This window comes from Equus przewalskii, chromosome 12, assembly GCF_037783145.1.
Source record: "Equus przewalskii isolate Varuska chromosome 12, EquPr2, whole genome shotgun sequence".
NCBI classification, from domain to species: domain Eukaryota; kingdom Metazoa; phylum Chordata; class Mammalia; order Perissodactyla; family Equidae; genus Equus; species Equus przewalskii.
This window is the reverse complement of record NC_091842.1, coordinates 33,657,203-33,674,414: the sequence shown is the minus strand read 5'-3', so window position 1 is coordinate 33,674,414 and position 17,212 is coordinate 33,657,203. Positions and strand designations below refer to the sequence as shown.

At 58.1% G+C, this 17,212-nt stretch overlaps 1 protein-coding gene across 5 annotated transcripts in view; it reads left to right on the top strand.

Annotated features, from left to right (window-relative positions):
- CIITA (class II major histocompatibility complex transactivator) overlaps positions 1–15,638 on the top strand; it is a 91,422-nt gene extending 75,784 nt beyond the window's left edge. For all 5 annotated transcript variants that reach the window (XM_070566765.1, XM_070566766.1, XM_070566767.1 and 2 more), the window contains 13 exons: positions 155–298; positions 1,219–1,383; positions 1,891–1,959; positions 2,804–4,454; positions 5,317–5,475; positions 6,114–6,185; positions 8,868–8,948; positions 9,509–9,601; positions 10,807–10,893; positions 13,281–13,364; positions 13,530–13,613; positions 14,355–14,452; positions 14,990–15,638. In XM_070566765.1, coding sequence (XP_070422866.1) covers positions 155–298; positions 1,219–1,383; positions 1,891–1,959; positions 2,804–4,454; positions 5,317–5,475; positions 6,114–6,185; positions 8,868–8,948; positions 9,509–9,601; positions 10,807–10,893; positions 13,281–13,364; positions 13,530–13,613; positions 14,355–14,430 — 2,765 coding nt within the window. In that variant the 3' untranslated portion in view covers positions 14,431–14,452; positions 14,990–15,638. The remainder of the gene's footprint in view (positions 1–154; positions 299–1,218; positions 1,384–1,890; positions 1,960–2,803; positions 4,455–5,316; positions 5,476–6,113; positions 6,186–8,867; positions 8,949–9,508; positions 9,602–10,806; positions 10,894–13,280; positions 13,365–13,529; positions 13,614–14,354; positions 14,453–14,989) is intronic.
- The last annotated feature ends 1,574 nt before the right edge of the window (positions 15,639–17,212 follow it).

Sequence of the window (17,212 nt, the reverse complement as noted above, 5' to 3'; positions counted from 1 at the left end):
AAAAGAAAAGAGGAGGCTTGGCAGATGTTAGCTCATGGCTAATCTTCCTAAAAAAAAAAATGAGTCAGATGTTAACCAAATAGCCACAGAACAGGATTACAAGCGTAGTTGCTGTCGGGGGGGGGTCCCAACTTCCCACCTTTGTGTCTTGCAGCGCCCCCCTCCACTTCCTTGCTGAGCTGTTTGAGTCTCCCCGCCGGGCCCATTCAGATCGTCCCCACTCTCCCCACTCTGCCCCAGGGGCTCTGGCAAATCTCAGGGGCTGGGACCGGGGTCTCTGGTGTATTCATCTACCAAGGTGAGTGTGTCATGGACTCCCTGACTTGGTCCTCCCCCCACCTCGGGTATTTGGCAATTATAACCCAGCACTTTCTCATGATCCTCCCTCCCCAGAATACCCTCCTCTGTCCCCATTTCCCCAAAATCAAAGCCGAGGAGCAGAGCTCCCCGTGGTGGTCTGGATGAGTGGTCCAATGAGTGGCTGTGTGGTCTTCCATGTCTCAATTTCCCCTCCCCCCGAGCCTTAGTTTTTCTTCTTTTTTTAATTTAAACTTTATTGTATTTTTAAATCACAACATCCATACATGCTCATTAATAAGCCAAACAATAAGAGATGCTTGCAAGTGTTACTGAGTCGCTCCCTTATTCGTTTAGTATGCTACTGTCAACAGTTTGGTGTGTATCCTTGCACAGCTTTCTCTGAATTGCCCTGTTTCCTGATCAGCAAAATGGCCCCCGCTGACTTGCCACACTGAATTGTGGGGTTGTGAATTGTCCAGGGGAAGGCATCTTTGGGCTGGCAGGGATGGGAAAGAGGATGAGGCCAGGGGGAACACTTCCACTCAATTTGAGAGCATCCTTTGAAGGCTGCGTGCCAGTTTTTGTACAATGCATCAGTGCCCCAGAAGGGAGCCTTCCTGATGTCTAGGAAGATGAGGACTGGTCACACAGCAAGAAACGTGCTGTCATAGCACCTGCTCTGAGCTCCCTATGAAGCTTTTCGTGTCCATTTCCCAGATGGAGAAACCAAGACTTTAGGAGCTAGATGTCTCTCTGGACCTCTTTCCTTGATTCCGTCCTGGAACGTCCTCCTTTGGAAGTTCTCTGTCCTCTCCCCAGACTTCCCAAGCCCCACAGCCTGATTTGGGGTGGGGGTGACCCCAGTGGGTTCCTGGATGGGTGCCTGGTTTTCTTATGCCCCTCTCCCTCCCACTGTAGGCGAGCTGCCCCAGGCTAGCCAAGCGCCCCCGCCCAGCAGCCCAGCTGTCCACAGCCTCCCGAAGTCCCCAGACCGGCCTGGTTCCACCAGCCCCTTTGCCCCATCGGCAGCTGACCTTCCTGGCATGCCCGAACCAGCCCTGACCTCCCGTGCCCACGTGACCGGTAAGGACCTCGGGGTCCGTGAGATTGCTGGAAGCGGGGTTGAGGCCCCGGGGAAGGAGTTGCCTCAGAGGGTCAGGATCCACAGATGGGGCTGCCTGCGGGAACGGCGGGTCGTGTTTATGGGCAAAACAGGGCAGGGAGCGTCTCTGGGGAGTTGCCTGGACAATCCGTGTCCCATCTGAAGGGACAGCTGCTTGTCACCCGAGCAGGACAGCCCGCCCAGTGTGGCCGGATCTTCCAAACCATCAGCAGAATCCGGAAATCCTGATTTTTACATAGATATGGTGGTTTTTAAAACATTGGTGAAATTTTTTAAAGTACGGCTAGCCAGAGGAAGACATCTTCCTGTAGGAGACAGCCTCAGGCCATGACCTCTAACCTCCATCTTGACATCCCCAGTCCTTGTGGGCTCCGCCCTCGGGATACTAGGAGGACTGAGGGCCCCAGAGGGAGGGAGGCCGCGGGGCGCCCCCACCGGAACTCCGACACCGGCTTCTTCCTCTCCAGAGGACCAGGTGTCGCCCACCCGATGCCAGGCAGCTCACGAGGGCTCCAGCAAGCCTCCAAAATGGCCCGGTGAGTGGTGGCAGGGTCCCCTGCCCTCCGGGCTAGAGGCCGACGCCCAGATCTGACTTCACTTCACTCATTCACTCAACACTCCTTCAACCCATTCGTTCATTCACTTACTCATTTGATTCCGCCATCATTTCAGCCTTCATTCCGCCACTTACACTTGAGTAATACTTACTGAGGACCCACCCTCGTCAGTGCACGCTGGGTGTTGACGTCTTGTTTGCGAGGCTGAGAGAATGAATGAGGGAAGAGGGCATGACGGATGATGAGTATGGAAGTGATGGAGGGTGGGAATGAAAGAGCAAATCAGAGAACGGCCAAATTACCCTGTCTTACTCTGTTCCCGGTACTCTCCCAAGCCTGTTAGATATATTAAATCATTGTAGTCGCAAACAACCCTAACATTATCCCCATTTTACAGATGGGGAAACTGAGGCACGGTAGGATCTAGAACATGCTCAGGTTGACACTAGCAAGTGGTGGAGCTAGGATTTGAACCAGACACACACAGAGATTCCACTATCTTAACTTTTAACACCACTCCCCCCATGGCCTTCCTATAGTGAGTGAGCAAAAGAAGGAGGCAGTTGGTGTGTAAATGAAGACGTGGATAGATAGAGTAAGAAGATGAATGAATGAATGGGTGTGGGAATGAATGAAGGAAGGAATGAATGAGGGTCTGGGTAACTGAAGGAGGCAGCTAAGAAAGAAGGCAGTCGATGAACACTGTGTGGTGAATGGATGCAGAAGCTAGTGATGGTGGCTGGGCTGGCCTCTCTGCTGTCCACATGGCGGCCCGTCCCGTAACTAGCATCCCCCCCGCCCCAAAACCCCTTGGCCTTTACAGAGAGCGTGGAGAAGTTCTACCGCTCGCTCCAGGACAGGTACCAGGCCGAGCCCGCAGGCCCGGACGGCATCCTGGTGGAGGTGGACCTGGTGAGGGCGCGGCTGGAGCGGAGCAGCAGCAAGAGCTTGGAGAGGGAGCTGGCCACCCCAGACTGGACAGAGCGGCAGCCGGCCTGCGGGGGTCTGGCCGAGGTGCTGCTGGCTGCGGGCGACCGCCGGCGGCCGCGTGAGACGCAGCTGATTGCCGTGCTCGGCAAAGCAGGACATGGGAAGAGTTGCTGGGCCCGGGCAGTGAGCCGGGCCTGGGCCTGCGGCCGGCTGCCGCAGTATGACTTTGTCTTCTTCTTCCCCTGCCGCTGTCTGGACCGTCCTGGGGACGCCTACCGCCTGCAGGACCTCCTCTTCTCCCTGGGCCCGCAGCCACTGCCCGTGGACGATGAGGTCTTCAGTCACATCTTAAGGAGGCCGGACCGCGTGCTGCTCATCCTGGATGCCTTCGAGGAGCTGGAAGCTCAGGATGGCTTCTTGCACAGCGTGTGCGGACCTGTGTCCCCGGAGCCGCGCTCCCTCGGGGGGCTGCTGGCGGGCCTGTTCCAGCGCAAGCTGCTGCGTGGCTGTACCCTCCTGCTCACGGCCCGGCCCCGGGGCCGCCTGGCCCAGAGCCTGAGCAAGGCTGACGCCCTGTTCGAGATGGCCGGCTTCTCAGCCGAGCAGGCCGAGACCTACGTGAGGTGCTACTTCGAGCTTTCGGGGGACAGTGAACATCAGGAGAGAGCCCTGGAGCTCCTGCGGGGCCAGCCGTTTCTGCTCGGTCACAGCCACAGCCCCACGGTGTGCCGGGCCGTGTGCCAGCTCTCTGAGGCCCTCCTGGAGCGGGGCGACGAGGCCGAGCTGCCCTCCACGCTCACCGGACTCTACGTTGGCCTTCTCAGCCCGGCAGCCCGTGACAGCCCCCCAGGGGCGCTGGTGGCGCTGGCCAGGCTGGCCTGGGAGCTGGGCCGCCAGCACCACGGCACCGTGCGCGAGGGCCAGTTCCCGTCGGCGGAGGTGACGGCCTGGGCTGTGGCCAAAGGCTTGGTGCAGCCCATCCCGGGGGCCCCGGAGCCCGAGCTGGCTTTCTCCAGCTTCCTCCTGCAGTGCTTCCTGGGGGCCGTGTGGCTGGCTCTGAGCGGCGAGATCAAGGACAAGGAGCTGCCGCAGTATTTGGCGCTGACCCCAAGGAAGAAGAGGCCCTATGACAACTGGCTGGAGGGCGTGCCGCGCTTTCTGGCCGGGCTGGTCTTCCAGCCTCGCGCCCGCTGCCTGGGAGCCCTGGCGGGGCCCGAGGGCACCACGCTGGCGGACAGGAAGCAGAAGGCGCTCACCAGGTACTTGAAGCGGCTGCAGCCGGGGATGCTGCGCGCAGGGCGGCTCCTGGAGCTGCTGCACTGCGCCCACGAGGCCCTGGACGCCGGGCTCTGGCAGCACGTGGTGCAGGGGCTCCCCGCCTGCCTCTCCTTCCTGGGCACCCGGCTCACGCCTCCCGATACCCACGTGCTGGGCAGCGCCCTGGAGGCGGCCGGCCGAGACTTCTCCCTGGACCTCCGCAGCACTGGTATTGACCCCTCTGGACTGGGGAACCTCGTGGGACTCAGCTGTGTCACCCGTTTCAGGTGGGGGCAGGGGACAGGGGAGGGGGCTTCTTTGCACGGGGCGCCTGCTGTGGTCTCGGGGCTGTGCCCGGTGCTGGCTCTGTGGGGTCTCCTTGAGTGTGCACAGCAGCCAGCTGGAGGCAGAACTGATTCCTTCCATTCTTTAGATGAGGAACCCAAGGCTCAGAGAGGGACAGCAGCTCGCCCAAGGTCACACTTTGAAGGCCCGCCATGTGCCAGGCCTGGGCCACGTCTAGAATCTGGGACATATCTGAAATTAAATTCGTTTTCTTCTCTCCATCCCCTGATCAAGCCACCAATTAGTCATGGGTGGATTAAAAGCCACAGCCTCCACTTGACCTCCCTTCTCCATTCTCTCCTCTGCCACTCCACTTTATATTCAACCATGAGAGCCATCTTCCCAGAACTTGCTTTTGATCATACTCCACCCCTGCTTACAACCCTTCAGAGGCACCCCTCTCCCCTCAGAATGAGCTCTAAATCCCTTAATTTGGTGCATTCAAGGCCTTCTGCAACCTGTTTGATCACTTCAGCTTAATCTCCAGAGAATCTCTCCCACCTTCCCCCTAAACATACTTTACCCAAGCTCTAGGGTCCTACACCATTGGAGTGGTTCAGCCAAGAATTTAGCACTGAGCTTCCTGGTAGCCAAAGCAAAAAGGGAAATGCAACCACTGGGAGAATTGAGAAAAAGGAGGAATTGATAAGGGCTGGAGGGGTCATGGAAGGCTTCCTGGAGGAGGTAGGGGTTAAGCTGAGGAAGTAAAGTATCTGAATAGGTAGGAGGTCCCTTCATGGAGCTGCCCCTCCATTACGGTCTAGCCCGGCCACTGTGCCTGGGTCTGAGGCCCCTCCTCCACAGGGCCGCCTTGAGTGACACGGTGGGGCTGTGGGAGTCCCTACAGCAGCGTGGGGAGGCCAAGCTACTCCGGGCAGCGGAGGAGAAGTTCACCATCGAACCTTTCAAGGCTGAGTCCATGAAGGATGTGGATGACCTGGGCAACCTCGTGCAGATCCAGAGGTGAGGGGGAGAGGGTGTGCGGGTTGAGGACACGCAGGACCCAATGTTAAGTTTGCCATGAGCACTTCCAGTGCCTCCTCTCCTTTGGGACATGCCCTGCCCTCGCCCTGGAGAGCGGCCACCCGGAACCTCTCTCTGCTGTCCCCACCCGGGCAGGGCCCCCAGGACTTATCGCTTCATCCCATTCAAACTCGCCATCATGCACCCGATTCTTTCTCAGCAGAAGCCAGGGAGGTAGTCTCCCCTGCTAAGAGTTACGAGCTGCCTTCTGCACCTAGTGACAGAAATGACCCCTGTGGCCACCATTCAAGGCGGCCAGGACCAGCATGGCCCCCATTTTATAGATGGCAGGGCCCTAAGGTCCAGAGGGCAGAGGAAACCTGGCCACAGACCAACCATCCTTTGCTTATCCCTTCATCATCCGTTGTTTGAGCACCTACTGTGCGCCGTCGGGGGTGGGTGTTCGTAAGTGCCTACCCTGAGGCTCTTTTCCGTGAAGCACACAGTGATGCCCTAAAGACGTGCTGTCCTGAGGTTTTTCTTTTAACAGGCCCTGGGGCAGGCGTGCTGGGACACACGGGTAGGGGCTCAGCAAGAGGTGAGGAGCCTGCTCCCTCGAACGTTGCCGTTCTTTCCAGGACAAGAAGTTCCTCGGAAGATGTGGCTGGGGATCTCCCCGCTGTCCGGGACCTGAAGAAGCTGGAGTTTGCGTAAGCAAAGGGCTGGATTGTTTTGGGTCCCCACTAGGTGTCTTTGCCATCATTAGCTGGGCTTGTGCCACCGGAATGGAGATGGGGCTGCAGAATCCTTCTTACCCTCTCTCCCCATCACTCTGGATACCAGCTTCCAGCAGCTGGGGCATGGCCGGTCTGGCTAGTGCTGGGGTTTCTCGTGTGTGAGGCTACCTGGCTCATCTACTGGGGAACATGGTCATACAGCAGAGCTGCTTGATGAGCCAGGCCGCTCTCCTCCGCGAGCCTGCAGCCTAGTGCAAAGAGACAGTTACACCTGCTGCAGTTGATGGCAGGAAACTCAAGGGCTGCCAGAGTGCGGACTTGCGGGCAGTCAGGGGGACTTCCTGGAGGAGGCAGTTGAAGCCTTGACACTTGACAAAGGAGTAGGAATGAGCTGGGGTTGAGGGGGAGGCCACGTGGGGTGGAGAAATTATCATCTCCCCATTGTGCAGACGCAGTCACCGATGCCTAGAGCGTGTGAATTGTCCAAAGGCACGAGAGTCAGGCCAGCCCGGCTCTTGCTCTGACAAAGGAAAAAGTTAAATTCGCGTTTGTCATTGTTAGGGATCCGAAATCATCCAACGATAGGGAAGGAATTATTAAACACCGATAGTGTACTTGGCGCATTTTGTATATCATCTCATTAATTTCAAGAGCTGCTCCCAGAGACAGCCTTTATCTTCTCCATTTGACAGATGAGGAAACTGAGGCCCAGTGAACTTAAGTCACTTGCCCGAGGTCCCCAGCTGGTCACCCACACGCTGTCTGCCCCTCCTGATCACTGGTCCCCCCACACCCCCCTAAAAAAGCTAAGTGTTTCTTGTTTTCAATGGAGATAAGGTACCAAATTTGTGCAGAGGTAAAAATGTTGCTGAAAAGAGGAAATGTATGAAAACAATCACCAAGGGCCCTTTCTGGCTTTGAATTATTTTCAGCTTAAAAAGCCCCTAGTTCGAGGTCGGAACTGTGGTCTGGGGCACAGTAGCTGTGGAGTGGAACAGCCCAGAACCAGGACACTCGCCACCTGGAGGCCGGAAGCCCCGAGAAAGTTCTGAGGAAGGAAGGAAGGAAAGGACTATTCTGGGTGTGTGACTGGCAGCCACTGTGCCAGGCACCCTGTGGTCCTCACCCGCCCCTAGATCAGGCTCAAAACTCTACAGGGACTCTGCTGGGAGATGGTCCTTCCCCGGTCTGGCCCCCATTTACCTCTTCACCCTTATCTCTCATCTCTTGCTCACTCCACACCAGTCACATGGGTCTCCTTGATGCGTTTCAGCCTTGCTAGGCGTGGTCTGGCCTCTGGGCCTTTGCATCGGCTGTGCCTTCTGCCAGGGTGCCCTTCCCTGATATCTGCCCGGCCCACGCCCTGACTGCCTTCTGGTTTTTGCTGAGCGAGGCCTTTTCCGACTCCTCGATTTAAAAGCGTGATTCCGCCCCCTCAACACTGTACTTTCCCCTCGTCCCTTATTATCTCCCACACCAGATGGTTTACCGATTTCTTTGATTATCTAGACTGCCAGCTCCACAGGACGAGGACTTTTGTCTTTGTTGTTCGCTAGCTGTCTCCGTGACACACAGTAGGGCCTGGCACACAGTAGGCCAGCAATCAAGATTTGATGAATGAGTTCCTTAATCCTTCCAACGACCGCATAAATTTGGGGTCACATTGGAGGAGACCGAGACTCAAAGGTGAAGGGATTTTCCCCAAAGGCCCCACGGGAGCTGAGTGGCAGAGCCCAGATTCAAATCAGATTTCAGACTCCCATGTGTGGCCCTTCATGGAGCCTAGCGGTTCCCAGACTTTGGGATTTCAAAGACTGAGAATATTTCAGAGTGAATTTGAGTGACTATGTACAGTTACCATCTTTTCATTTTCATCAAGTTATGTTTATTCAAACGAGCAAAATAACCACGGTTGGCAGCATAATTTTATCAATGAATGAACATTGTAATGTCAAAAAAGCCCAAGGGACATAATTTCAGAATAAAAGACAGTTCTTTACATTGAGTACATTTAATCATCTTTTAAAAACAAAGCCAAAGAGCCTTCCATTGTCTTTATTTTTCTCATCCCTTAAAGTCTGGTCTAAATGTCAATCCAGGCTGTGTGACCTTGTATGGGTTAGTTAACCTCTCTGTGCCTCTGTTTCCCCATCTGTAAAGGGAAGACAAGAAGCGCCCTTAGCTCAGTCGTCGTGAGGATTAAATGAGATCTAATCTGAGTGAGGGACCCATCGTGTGCCTGGTACATAATAAGTACTCCAGAAATGGTTCTCTTTGTCACTAAAACACAACGGCAAATAAGTAAACGACCTTCCTCAGGACTGCTGGTGGCCCTCCATCAGCATTTGGGAACCATGGCTCCGTGCCAGGGTGGGAGAAGGGTGCGTGTGGATGTGGACAGGAGTGCGCCCTGGCTTGTCCTCTCAAAGATGAAACCTGGGGAGCCCCCAGCTGGGAGCCCAGCTGGCCGCCTGGGGGGGGCTTTGTGAAATGTGCCCTGAGCAGAAAGGATTGGGGTCCCGCCTGGTGGGGGAGGTAAGGCACCGGGGAGGCGGGGCCAGCGAGGGGCCCTCAGATGGGCCTGCCTTCTGTGCCCTGGGGTGGAATCGAGGGGCCGTGACCATTCGGGTCCTCTCTCTGCTCTTTGCCTCCCAGGCTGGGCCCCGTCCTGGGCCCCCAGGCTTTCCCCAGGCTGGTGAGGATCCTTGAGGCCTTTTCCTCCCTTCAGCATCTGGAGTGAGTAAAGACCCTGACCCCTCCCCGCCCTGTCGGGCTTTGACCACCCCCACTCTGCCCCGTCCGTCCGTCTCCCTCTCTCTGTCCTCCTGTGTCCTCCTGCGGCCGCTGTGAGTGAGCAGATGACCCCACTGCAGGGGAGGGACGGCAGACAGGAGACCCCAATAATAAAAAAAGTTCGCTCCTTTCGTGACCTTTGAAACTCTTCCCTCCCCGGCCTCGTCGCCGCCTCCAGCAAGGCTACGGGGAAACAGCAGGTCAGGAGCATGGTCTCTCTGTGCAGTTGAGGCCCCCAGAGGTTCAGGGAGCTATGCAAGCTCACGGGGCTCCCAGGAAGGAAAACAGGGATTCAGTCCATGGGGAGTTAGAGCCTTGTCCCCTGGCCGGCCAGTTAGTGGCTCCCGGAGGGAAGAAGACGTGCTCTCAAAAGCTCGGGGCGGCCACCCGCCGTGGTGTGTCCAGGGGTGGGGGTAAGGGGGAGCCACTGCTGGGTGGAGGGATGGGGACGGGGAGGTGGCCTCCGGTGCTGGCTGATGGCCCCCATCTGATTCCACCTGCAGCCTGGACTCGCTGAGCGAGAACAAGATCGGGGACGAGGGCGTCGCTCAGCTCTCGGCCACCTTCCCGCAGCTGAAGGCCCTGGAGACGCTCAAGTGAGTGGGCTGGGCCCGTCCTTCCTGCTGCGTTTGGCCCCCACGTCCAGCTGGCGTTTCATTCCTTTACTCATTCACCCATTCACTCATTCGTTCGTTCGGTCCTTCAGTCGTTCACTCATTCGTCCAACCACTCATTCAGTCGTTTCTTTCTTCACTCCATCATCCGTTCAGCCGGTCACCTATTCATTTAACCAGCAAATGCTGAAGGACCGCCTGCCACGTACAGGCACCCTTCCAGGCCCTGGAGACCCCCCTTTAAATAAAACAGCCCCCGACCCCCTGCATCTTCTGATGAGGAGACACAAGGAGCAAACCAACGACAAATCCCTAATTACAAAGTATTCAGTAATGACTGGGAACCATGTGGAGGGAGAGAAAATGACACTGAAGGGCGACATAGGAGAGAGGTTAGGATGTATGGGTAAAAATAGTAAAGTTTTTTTTAAAAAAAGTGTCCTGGGCTTCGGGAAGGAGGAGACAGATATGAGGCAGAAGGATCAACATGATTTTTTACCGAACATAGAGGGTGTCATCAAAATCTATGCGCACTCCTCTTGGTAACTGTGATGGACAGCTGTCAAATCCACCAGAGTTCCCTCAGGGCTCTCCTTGATTGTGGACACTGAGACTTCTCAAGTGATTTAGGGTGTTCTAGGTAACGCTGCGAGCAAGCTAGAGTTCCCTCCCTCCGCCCCCTTCTTCCCCCCACTTAAATGTTAATTGAGCACCTACTATGTGCTCAGCACTGCTCCAGGCGCAGGGACGCAGTAATGAACAGACACGACCCCTCGCCTCGCGGAGCCCACAGCCATTAAACGAAATAACACGAACACTTATTTAGTTACAGTGCTGTGAAGTGGCCCAAAGGGAAAAGGAAGGATGCTATAAAATCGTAGAACGGTGAAGGGGGGGAGAGCGACCTCTCTCCCTCCTCTGATCCTCCGCTCACCACCCCACTCAGCCACTGGACGAGACAGTATCTTTTGCTTTATCAAGAGTTAGCGGAAGCCAACGCACAGGGCCATTCACAGTTCATTGCCCACGACTCTCACGGAGGGCGCCGGCCATGTGCAGGCTGCTCCAGGCCGCCCCGTGAGGAAGCGAGAGTTCCCCAGCTCCGCCCGAACCCCGGGCCGATGGACGCGGATGGGGACGGGGCGTGCGATCGGGCCTGAGCCCTGCCCGTCGCTGTCTCCCTGCAGCCTGTCCCAGAACAGCATCACCGACGTGGGCGCCTGCAAGCTCGCCGAGGCCCTGCCCGCGCTGGCCATGTCCCTCCTCAGGCTGAGGTGAGTGGGGCCCCGCATCGGCCAGGAGCCTGGCCGGTGGGCTGGGGGAGGGCGGGGAGGCCCCTCGTGCCAGCTGCAAAGCCCCACACTGGGACCTCAAGGCGATCTCTATGGGCTGTGCTGTGTCGGTGCTGCGCTCTGCAGGGGTCGGGGAGGGGCATCGACCTAAACTCCACTGTGAACACACCCCCCGGCGTTGGGCCATGCCACGGCCCCACAAGAGGGTGAGCAGGACCTGGGGAAAGAGCATCTCACACACTCGGGGCGAGTCACTGACTCATCCCAAGCCTGTTTCCTCGCCTGGAAAATGGGTACCACCCAGTGGCCCATGGAAAGAGCTCTGTTGTGCAGCACATAGGGGTCCCCTTTCTTCAGGGGCTGGCAGCACTGGGCCTTTTCTGGAGTCCGGGGTGGCGGATTCTAGAAGGCTGACCACATGCATGCAGGTAGCCTGTCTGGTTCTTGTCCCTCGAACACCAGGCAGTGCCTACACTGCCACCTCCTGGCGGGCCTTGGCACAGCTCTTCTTGCTTTCGATGACCTCCGGCTGCTGGCCCTGGTGGCCCTGGGGACTAAAGAGGGGACTGAGAGCTTGGACCAGAGCCCCAGTCGTTCAGCTCAGTGCTGCCAGCTCTCCTCTCTCGCCAGGCCAGGAGGAACTTCCCTCTCCTTCCCCGGCCCTCCTCACCTGCTGAGGACACCCAGAGTCAGATTCCCAGGGGCGATGGCGTCTGGTTCAGCTAGCTGTTGCCGCATCCATTCTCTAGCCTTCCAGCTAGGGTCACCGGGTGCAGCTGTGTAGGTTGTGTACTGTGCAACTCGTAGTCTATGGGATTGGCACCCCCTAGAGTTGTGCAGGGCATCTAATGTTCTCTCATGTCAACCACGAGCAGACCCTGTGCTAGGAGCTAGGATGCAACTAAGGACAAAACGAGTGTGGTTCTTGCTTTCAAGTCTCTTGCATAATAAATAAGTAAGCACATGCATAAATAAAGTAATTTAAAATAGTGATTCATCCTGGGAAGGAAACTAACAAGGGCCCAAGAGGGTGCCAGAGGGAGTACTGAGTTCACTGGGGAGGTCAGGAGACCTCTGAGGAGGTGACCCTTCCCCTGCCATGGGAAGCTCTCGGGAAAAAGCATTCCAGGAAGACGGAACAGCAGATGCAAAGGCCCCGAGGTGGGAAAGAGGTTGGGTCTTTGAGGGACTGAAAGGCCACAGTGGCGGGAATGAGGGACAGAGGGTGGGGGAGGTCAGAGGAGGTCAGATCCTGCGGGAAGGCCCTTGTAGGTCAGGAGGGGGGTTCTGGAGTTTTCTATTGTGAATGGAGAAGCAGGTGGGGCGTGTGGGGTGATACTTGATCTGATGGACCCTTTAAGAAACGTCATATTTTATGGAATCTGAGATGCCATCCATTGTAAGACACCATTAAGAGGACAAAACGCTGCTAATGGAACTGACACGCATTGATTATCAGTCGCCGCCCGATCTGAATATGTTCTGATGTGAACAAGTACGCTTGGCATCAATGAAATGCGGGGAGAATTCTCTGCCTGTGGGGGTCAGAGGGGGCTCCTGGGTCCTTGGACCCACCCCAGGAAGAGACCGGAAGCCCCCACCTGCTTCCTGCCTGGGTACCGGCCGACCCGCGACGTCAGGGGATGCTGGAGCTCGGCCTGAATCCACTTTGCTGTGGTGTAGACCGCCTGCTTTTACAGGCAGCCCTGCAGTGGGGCCCTGGGGCTGAGTCACGGCCAAGTCATGGCCTTGAAATTAGAACCTCGCAGCGCGTGGCTCATTAAAGGGACGCTGGCTGATGAGTGTATGGTTTAAGTTGGCCCCAGTGACACCATGCTGCTCGTGTGGCTGTGGCTACACCCCTGAAACCTGAGCCGGCCCAGTGACTCCGGGTTTTTCTCTCCTCTTCTGTCCCCAGGGCTGGTCACACCCTCTACAGTAACCCACGTGGCCCTCAGACCCCCCTGGGAGTGGTAATAACTGTAGCTAGCAGTAGCTCCTTCCACGTGCTGGGCCCTTCTGGGTGTTTTACCAGCACTAACTCATTTACTCCTCCCCACAATGACACCATCGTGCCCCTTTTGTGGAGGAGCAAATTGAGTCACAGAGGAGTCAAGTAACTCCCCAAAGGTCACACAGGCGGCAAGACTTCCTGAGATTTGAACTCGGGTAGTGTCAGCCAGGAGGCGACTTCCACTTGTCCTGCCGCTTTCCCTGGACTTGCTGTGTGACCACGGAGAAGCAGCCTCCACTCTCTGGGCCTGTTTGCCCCTCTGTACAATAGGGCCGTCATCCGGGCTGGATGTGGGTCCCCCGGGGCCCTGGCTGCCTGGCGCCCCCAGCCCCCGCCCTGCCCTCTGTTTCCGCAGCTTGTACAATAACTGCATCTGCGACGTGGGAGCCGAGAGCCTGGCGCACGTGCTTCCAGACATGGTGTCGCTGCGGGTGTTGGAGTGAGCGTGGGCGCCTGGGCGGCGGGCGGCAGGACCGGGGCCTGGGGAGACCGGGGGTGTCTCGTGAGAGGCTGGGCTGAGGTCCGGCTGTCGAGAGCGTGGTGGTGCCTTGGTCGGGGCGGGGTGGTCCCGAGGGCCGGGCCTCAGGACCGTCTCTCTCCCCAGTGTCCAGTACAACAAGTTCACGGCCGCCGGGGCCCAGCAGCTCGCGGCCAGCCTGAGGAAGTGCCCGCACGTGGAGACGCTGGCGTGAGTCCCGGCAGCCCCACGGGGGGTGGGCCACCCGCTCCCCAGGCTGCGGGTCAGCGTGTGAGCCCTGCGCTCAGATCCCGCCTGGCCCCTTGCCCACCTGCCACCCTGGGCGAGCAGACGCCGCACGCCTCTGGCCTCAGTTCCTTTGTCGGTGAAATGGGACTGAGGATATTTACCCCCCGGGCAGTTTGTGAGGTCAAATTAGTCAACGCAGGTAAAGCACGTACAGTAGTGTCTGGTACGCGGAAATGCTCAATGTATTCATTTGAATGATATGAAATCGCTTGTATTCAACCATTTTGACGTACAAAATTGGCAATTTCATATAGTTCGAACTTTATTATTATGACGTCACCCTGATGTCTAACGGCCAATTCTGGTAGTTGGTACTCTTTCAAAGCACCTTCATCTACGTCATCATCCATATCTTCTAAGACGGATGGGGTGCATCTTATAACACCCATTTCACAGATGAGGGGAATAAGGCACAGAGAAGTTATCTAACCTTTTTGAAGTAACACAGCAACTCAGCAGCAGAACCAGGTCTAAAGACAGGGGACTCAGGGCTCCTAGGCCTCTGCCGTCCCCGTGTGACCACTCTGGTCTGCTCCTGCCAGGTGGGAAGTCCCCAAGGCTCTACGCTGGGTGAGAGGAGGCATTTGGTGGCAGCTTGTTTTGGGGGCTCCAGGCTACCCTCTGTCCCCTAACCTGGCCTCTGTGTCCCATGCCCCATCGCAGGATGTGGACACCCACCATCCCATTTGGCGTCCAGGAACACCTCCAGCAGCTGGACTCCCGGATCAGCCTGAGATGATCCCAGCCGTGCCCGGGACAAGGTGGCTGGGGTGGGCTTGGGAGGGAGAAACGCAGGGGCCCCGGGGGAGAGTGTCCCGGGGGAGGAGGAATCCATCAAAAGTGGGCGGGGGCAGCGTGGGAGCTGGGTGATGGCCCCTGGACCGTGCACTGTCTGGGGCCCCCGTCTACGTGCTGGGCTCAGTGGATGGGTCCTGAGGTTTGAGGCCTTGCGCTCTGAGGACCCGCCTGTGGTCAGCTTGGAGACGGGGGGAAGGACAGGGTGGGTCGGCATCCCCATCCCATAGCCCTTAGCATTGGGCAGGTCCTCTTCCGGGAGTCATGCCATCTCTGCGGCCGTTTCCATGCGGGCTGCCCCGATGCCCCACAGCGTCTTCACAGGAACTGGCTCCACACGTTTCCTGTCTCTAACTGTGCAGCTGGCCGTCCCTTCACTCCCGTGCTCCCCTGACCCACGACGTCCCCCTCCTCCCTTCCCACTGTCCCTCCCACCCCCCATCTTGACAGCCGGCTCTCATGTGTCACGCTGCCCCCTCCTAAAGCTTCCTGACCTCCCACAGCACCTTCTCTGAGGACACTGACCACGCTGGACCTTGGTCTGGTTATCTGGGGACACAGCTCTTCCTGGCTGTATCCCATGAGCCTCGGCGTCCCGGCTCGGTGTCAGCCCCGTCCAGCTGCGGAAGGACCAGGGCCTGCTCTGCGGATGGACTCGGGCCTGGCTCCAGGCTCCTTCGGGCTCAGGACGATGCCAGCCCTGCTCTGCCGCTGCGGCCCTGGCAGACAGGCGGGCACCTAGTGGCAGCTGCAGTCCCCTAGGAGCCCTGGGGCACTCCCTGTGGGACACTCCAGACGGCGTGGCTGGGCCAGAGTCAGGGACGGAGGTGGCCACCCCTCTGCCTCCCGGATGCCTGCAGCCTGGGGAGGAAGCCCTTCTCCACGTCGCCCTCCTCACAGGCACCCCCGGTCTGCTCGTTCCAGGCGCCAGGCCGGGACTCGGTGGCAGCTGCTTTCTGGCTGTGGGACTCACTGTTTGCACTAACTTTGTTGGCCGAGGCCAAGCTAGGCCTGGCCAGATGCACTGGACCTTTGCACAAAACTGCGGATGGTACACTAACGGGGGGGAGATGGACGGGAGCCACGTCTGCGGGTCCTCTGTCACTCCCTGTGCCTCCACTACATGATAAACGTCTTGTTGCCTCCCCCGCAGGCCGGTGCTGCAGTTTCTCCCACCATCACCGTTTCGGGCGCCCACTGCCCCGGTTGTCTGACGGATCCCAGACCAGCCCAAACACACGGCCTTAAAACGGCACACATGTCAGTTCTGCGCACGCACCTGCGGTCTGGGCGGGCTCGGCAGGCTGGCTCATCTGCCCCTTAGTGTCAGCTGCGGCCTCGGCAGGCTCGTTTGCTCCCACGGCTGGCACTCGATGCGGGCCAGGGGCGGGGGCTGCACTACAGTTCCTCAAAGAGACTGTTAGAGGAGATGGGGACCTCTCCACGTGGGCTGGTTTGGGCTTCCTCACAGCAGTGGCTGGGTCTCGGGGTGGTCACCCAAAAAGGGAGGAGTGAGAGACCGCAAGACAGAAAGCGTATCCTTTTATAATCCAGCCTTAGAGGCCACACAGCACTTCTGCCATGTTCTCTGTCCAGTTTGACAGGGGCTGTCACTCTCCTACCCCACCCCCAATGCACACAAACACACACAGCAGAGTCCACCCCCTGACACATACACACACACACACACACAGAGTCCACCCCCAACACACACACACAGATACACACACAGCAGCGTCCACCGTGGCCCAGGACCTGTCCTTTGGGAAGGCTTTTCTTTACGGCTTCCTCAGATTCTGGGGAAAATCCAGAGCTCGGGAGCCGCAAGGTGGGAGGGCTGCGAGCTGGGGAGGGGACTGACTCCGTCTGCCCCCGCTCCACCGTGAGCCAGTCCGCAGCCAGGCTGAGGTCCTGCCTCGGCCACGGCGGGCCAGAAGGGACCTGGCAGCTTTGCTCTCTGCACAGCTCGGCACGGCCCGCTCAGTCGGGAGACCCCATTGGGGACAACTTGGCCTTCTCCTGGTGGCAGGGGGACCTGTCTGCTCGGCTCTAGTGCGCCTGCCCTGATGCCCGCTTCCCAAGCTCGCCTCCTCTTCCCAGCAAGGGGGAGTCGGGGCCAGAAGGGTCCAGGGGTTGGGACCAGGCGCCTGGCGGGCAGTCCTTGCGCAGACGGCGCTTCCTGCCCCTGCCCAGCTGCAGAGGCGTGAGGCATCTTGACTCTTGACCCAGGCTCGGGTCTGAAACACTCGGGCATCAGCCCTCAGGGGGACCCTGCATCTGCGGCCTCTGTGGGGTCCAGGGGACTCCCATTTGTGCAGCCGCGGGGCGGGGGGAGCGCCGAGATGCCTTCCGTCCAGTCCAGGCCTCTGCCGCCCCCTGCAGGTGGCCGGGGGGACCTCCTGTGCCCCCTGCTCTCGTCTGTTCAGACAAAACGCGGTCAGAGGCTGCAATTATCCAGTTACAGCTTTTAAACGATAACGAACATTTATTGAATGAGCTGATACATGTACGGTGCTTATCACAGTGCAAGGGACACAGGAAGTGCTCAATAAATGTTAGCATTATTGTTACTCTGTGCCGGGCACCATGCCAAGCCCTCTGCTCAAGAGGGACCATGGTGTAGGGGCAGCAACACAGACTCCAGGGCTGGGCAGCCTGGGCTCGATGCCCAGCTCACCACCCCCCTTGTGCGATTACTTCTCTGTGCCTCGGTCTCCTCGTCTGTA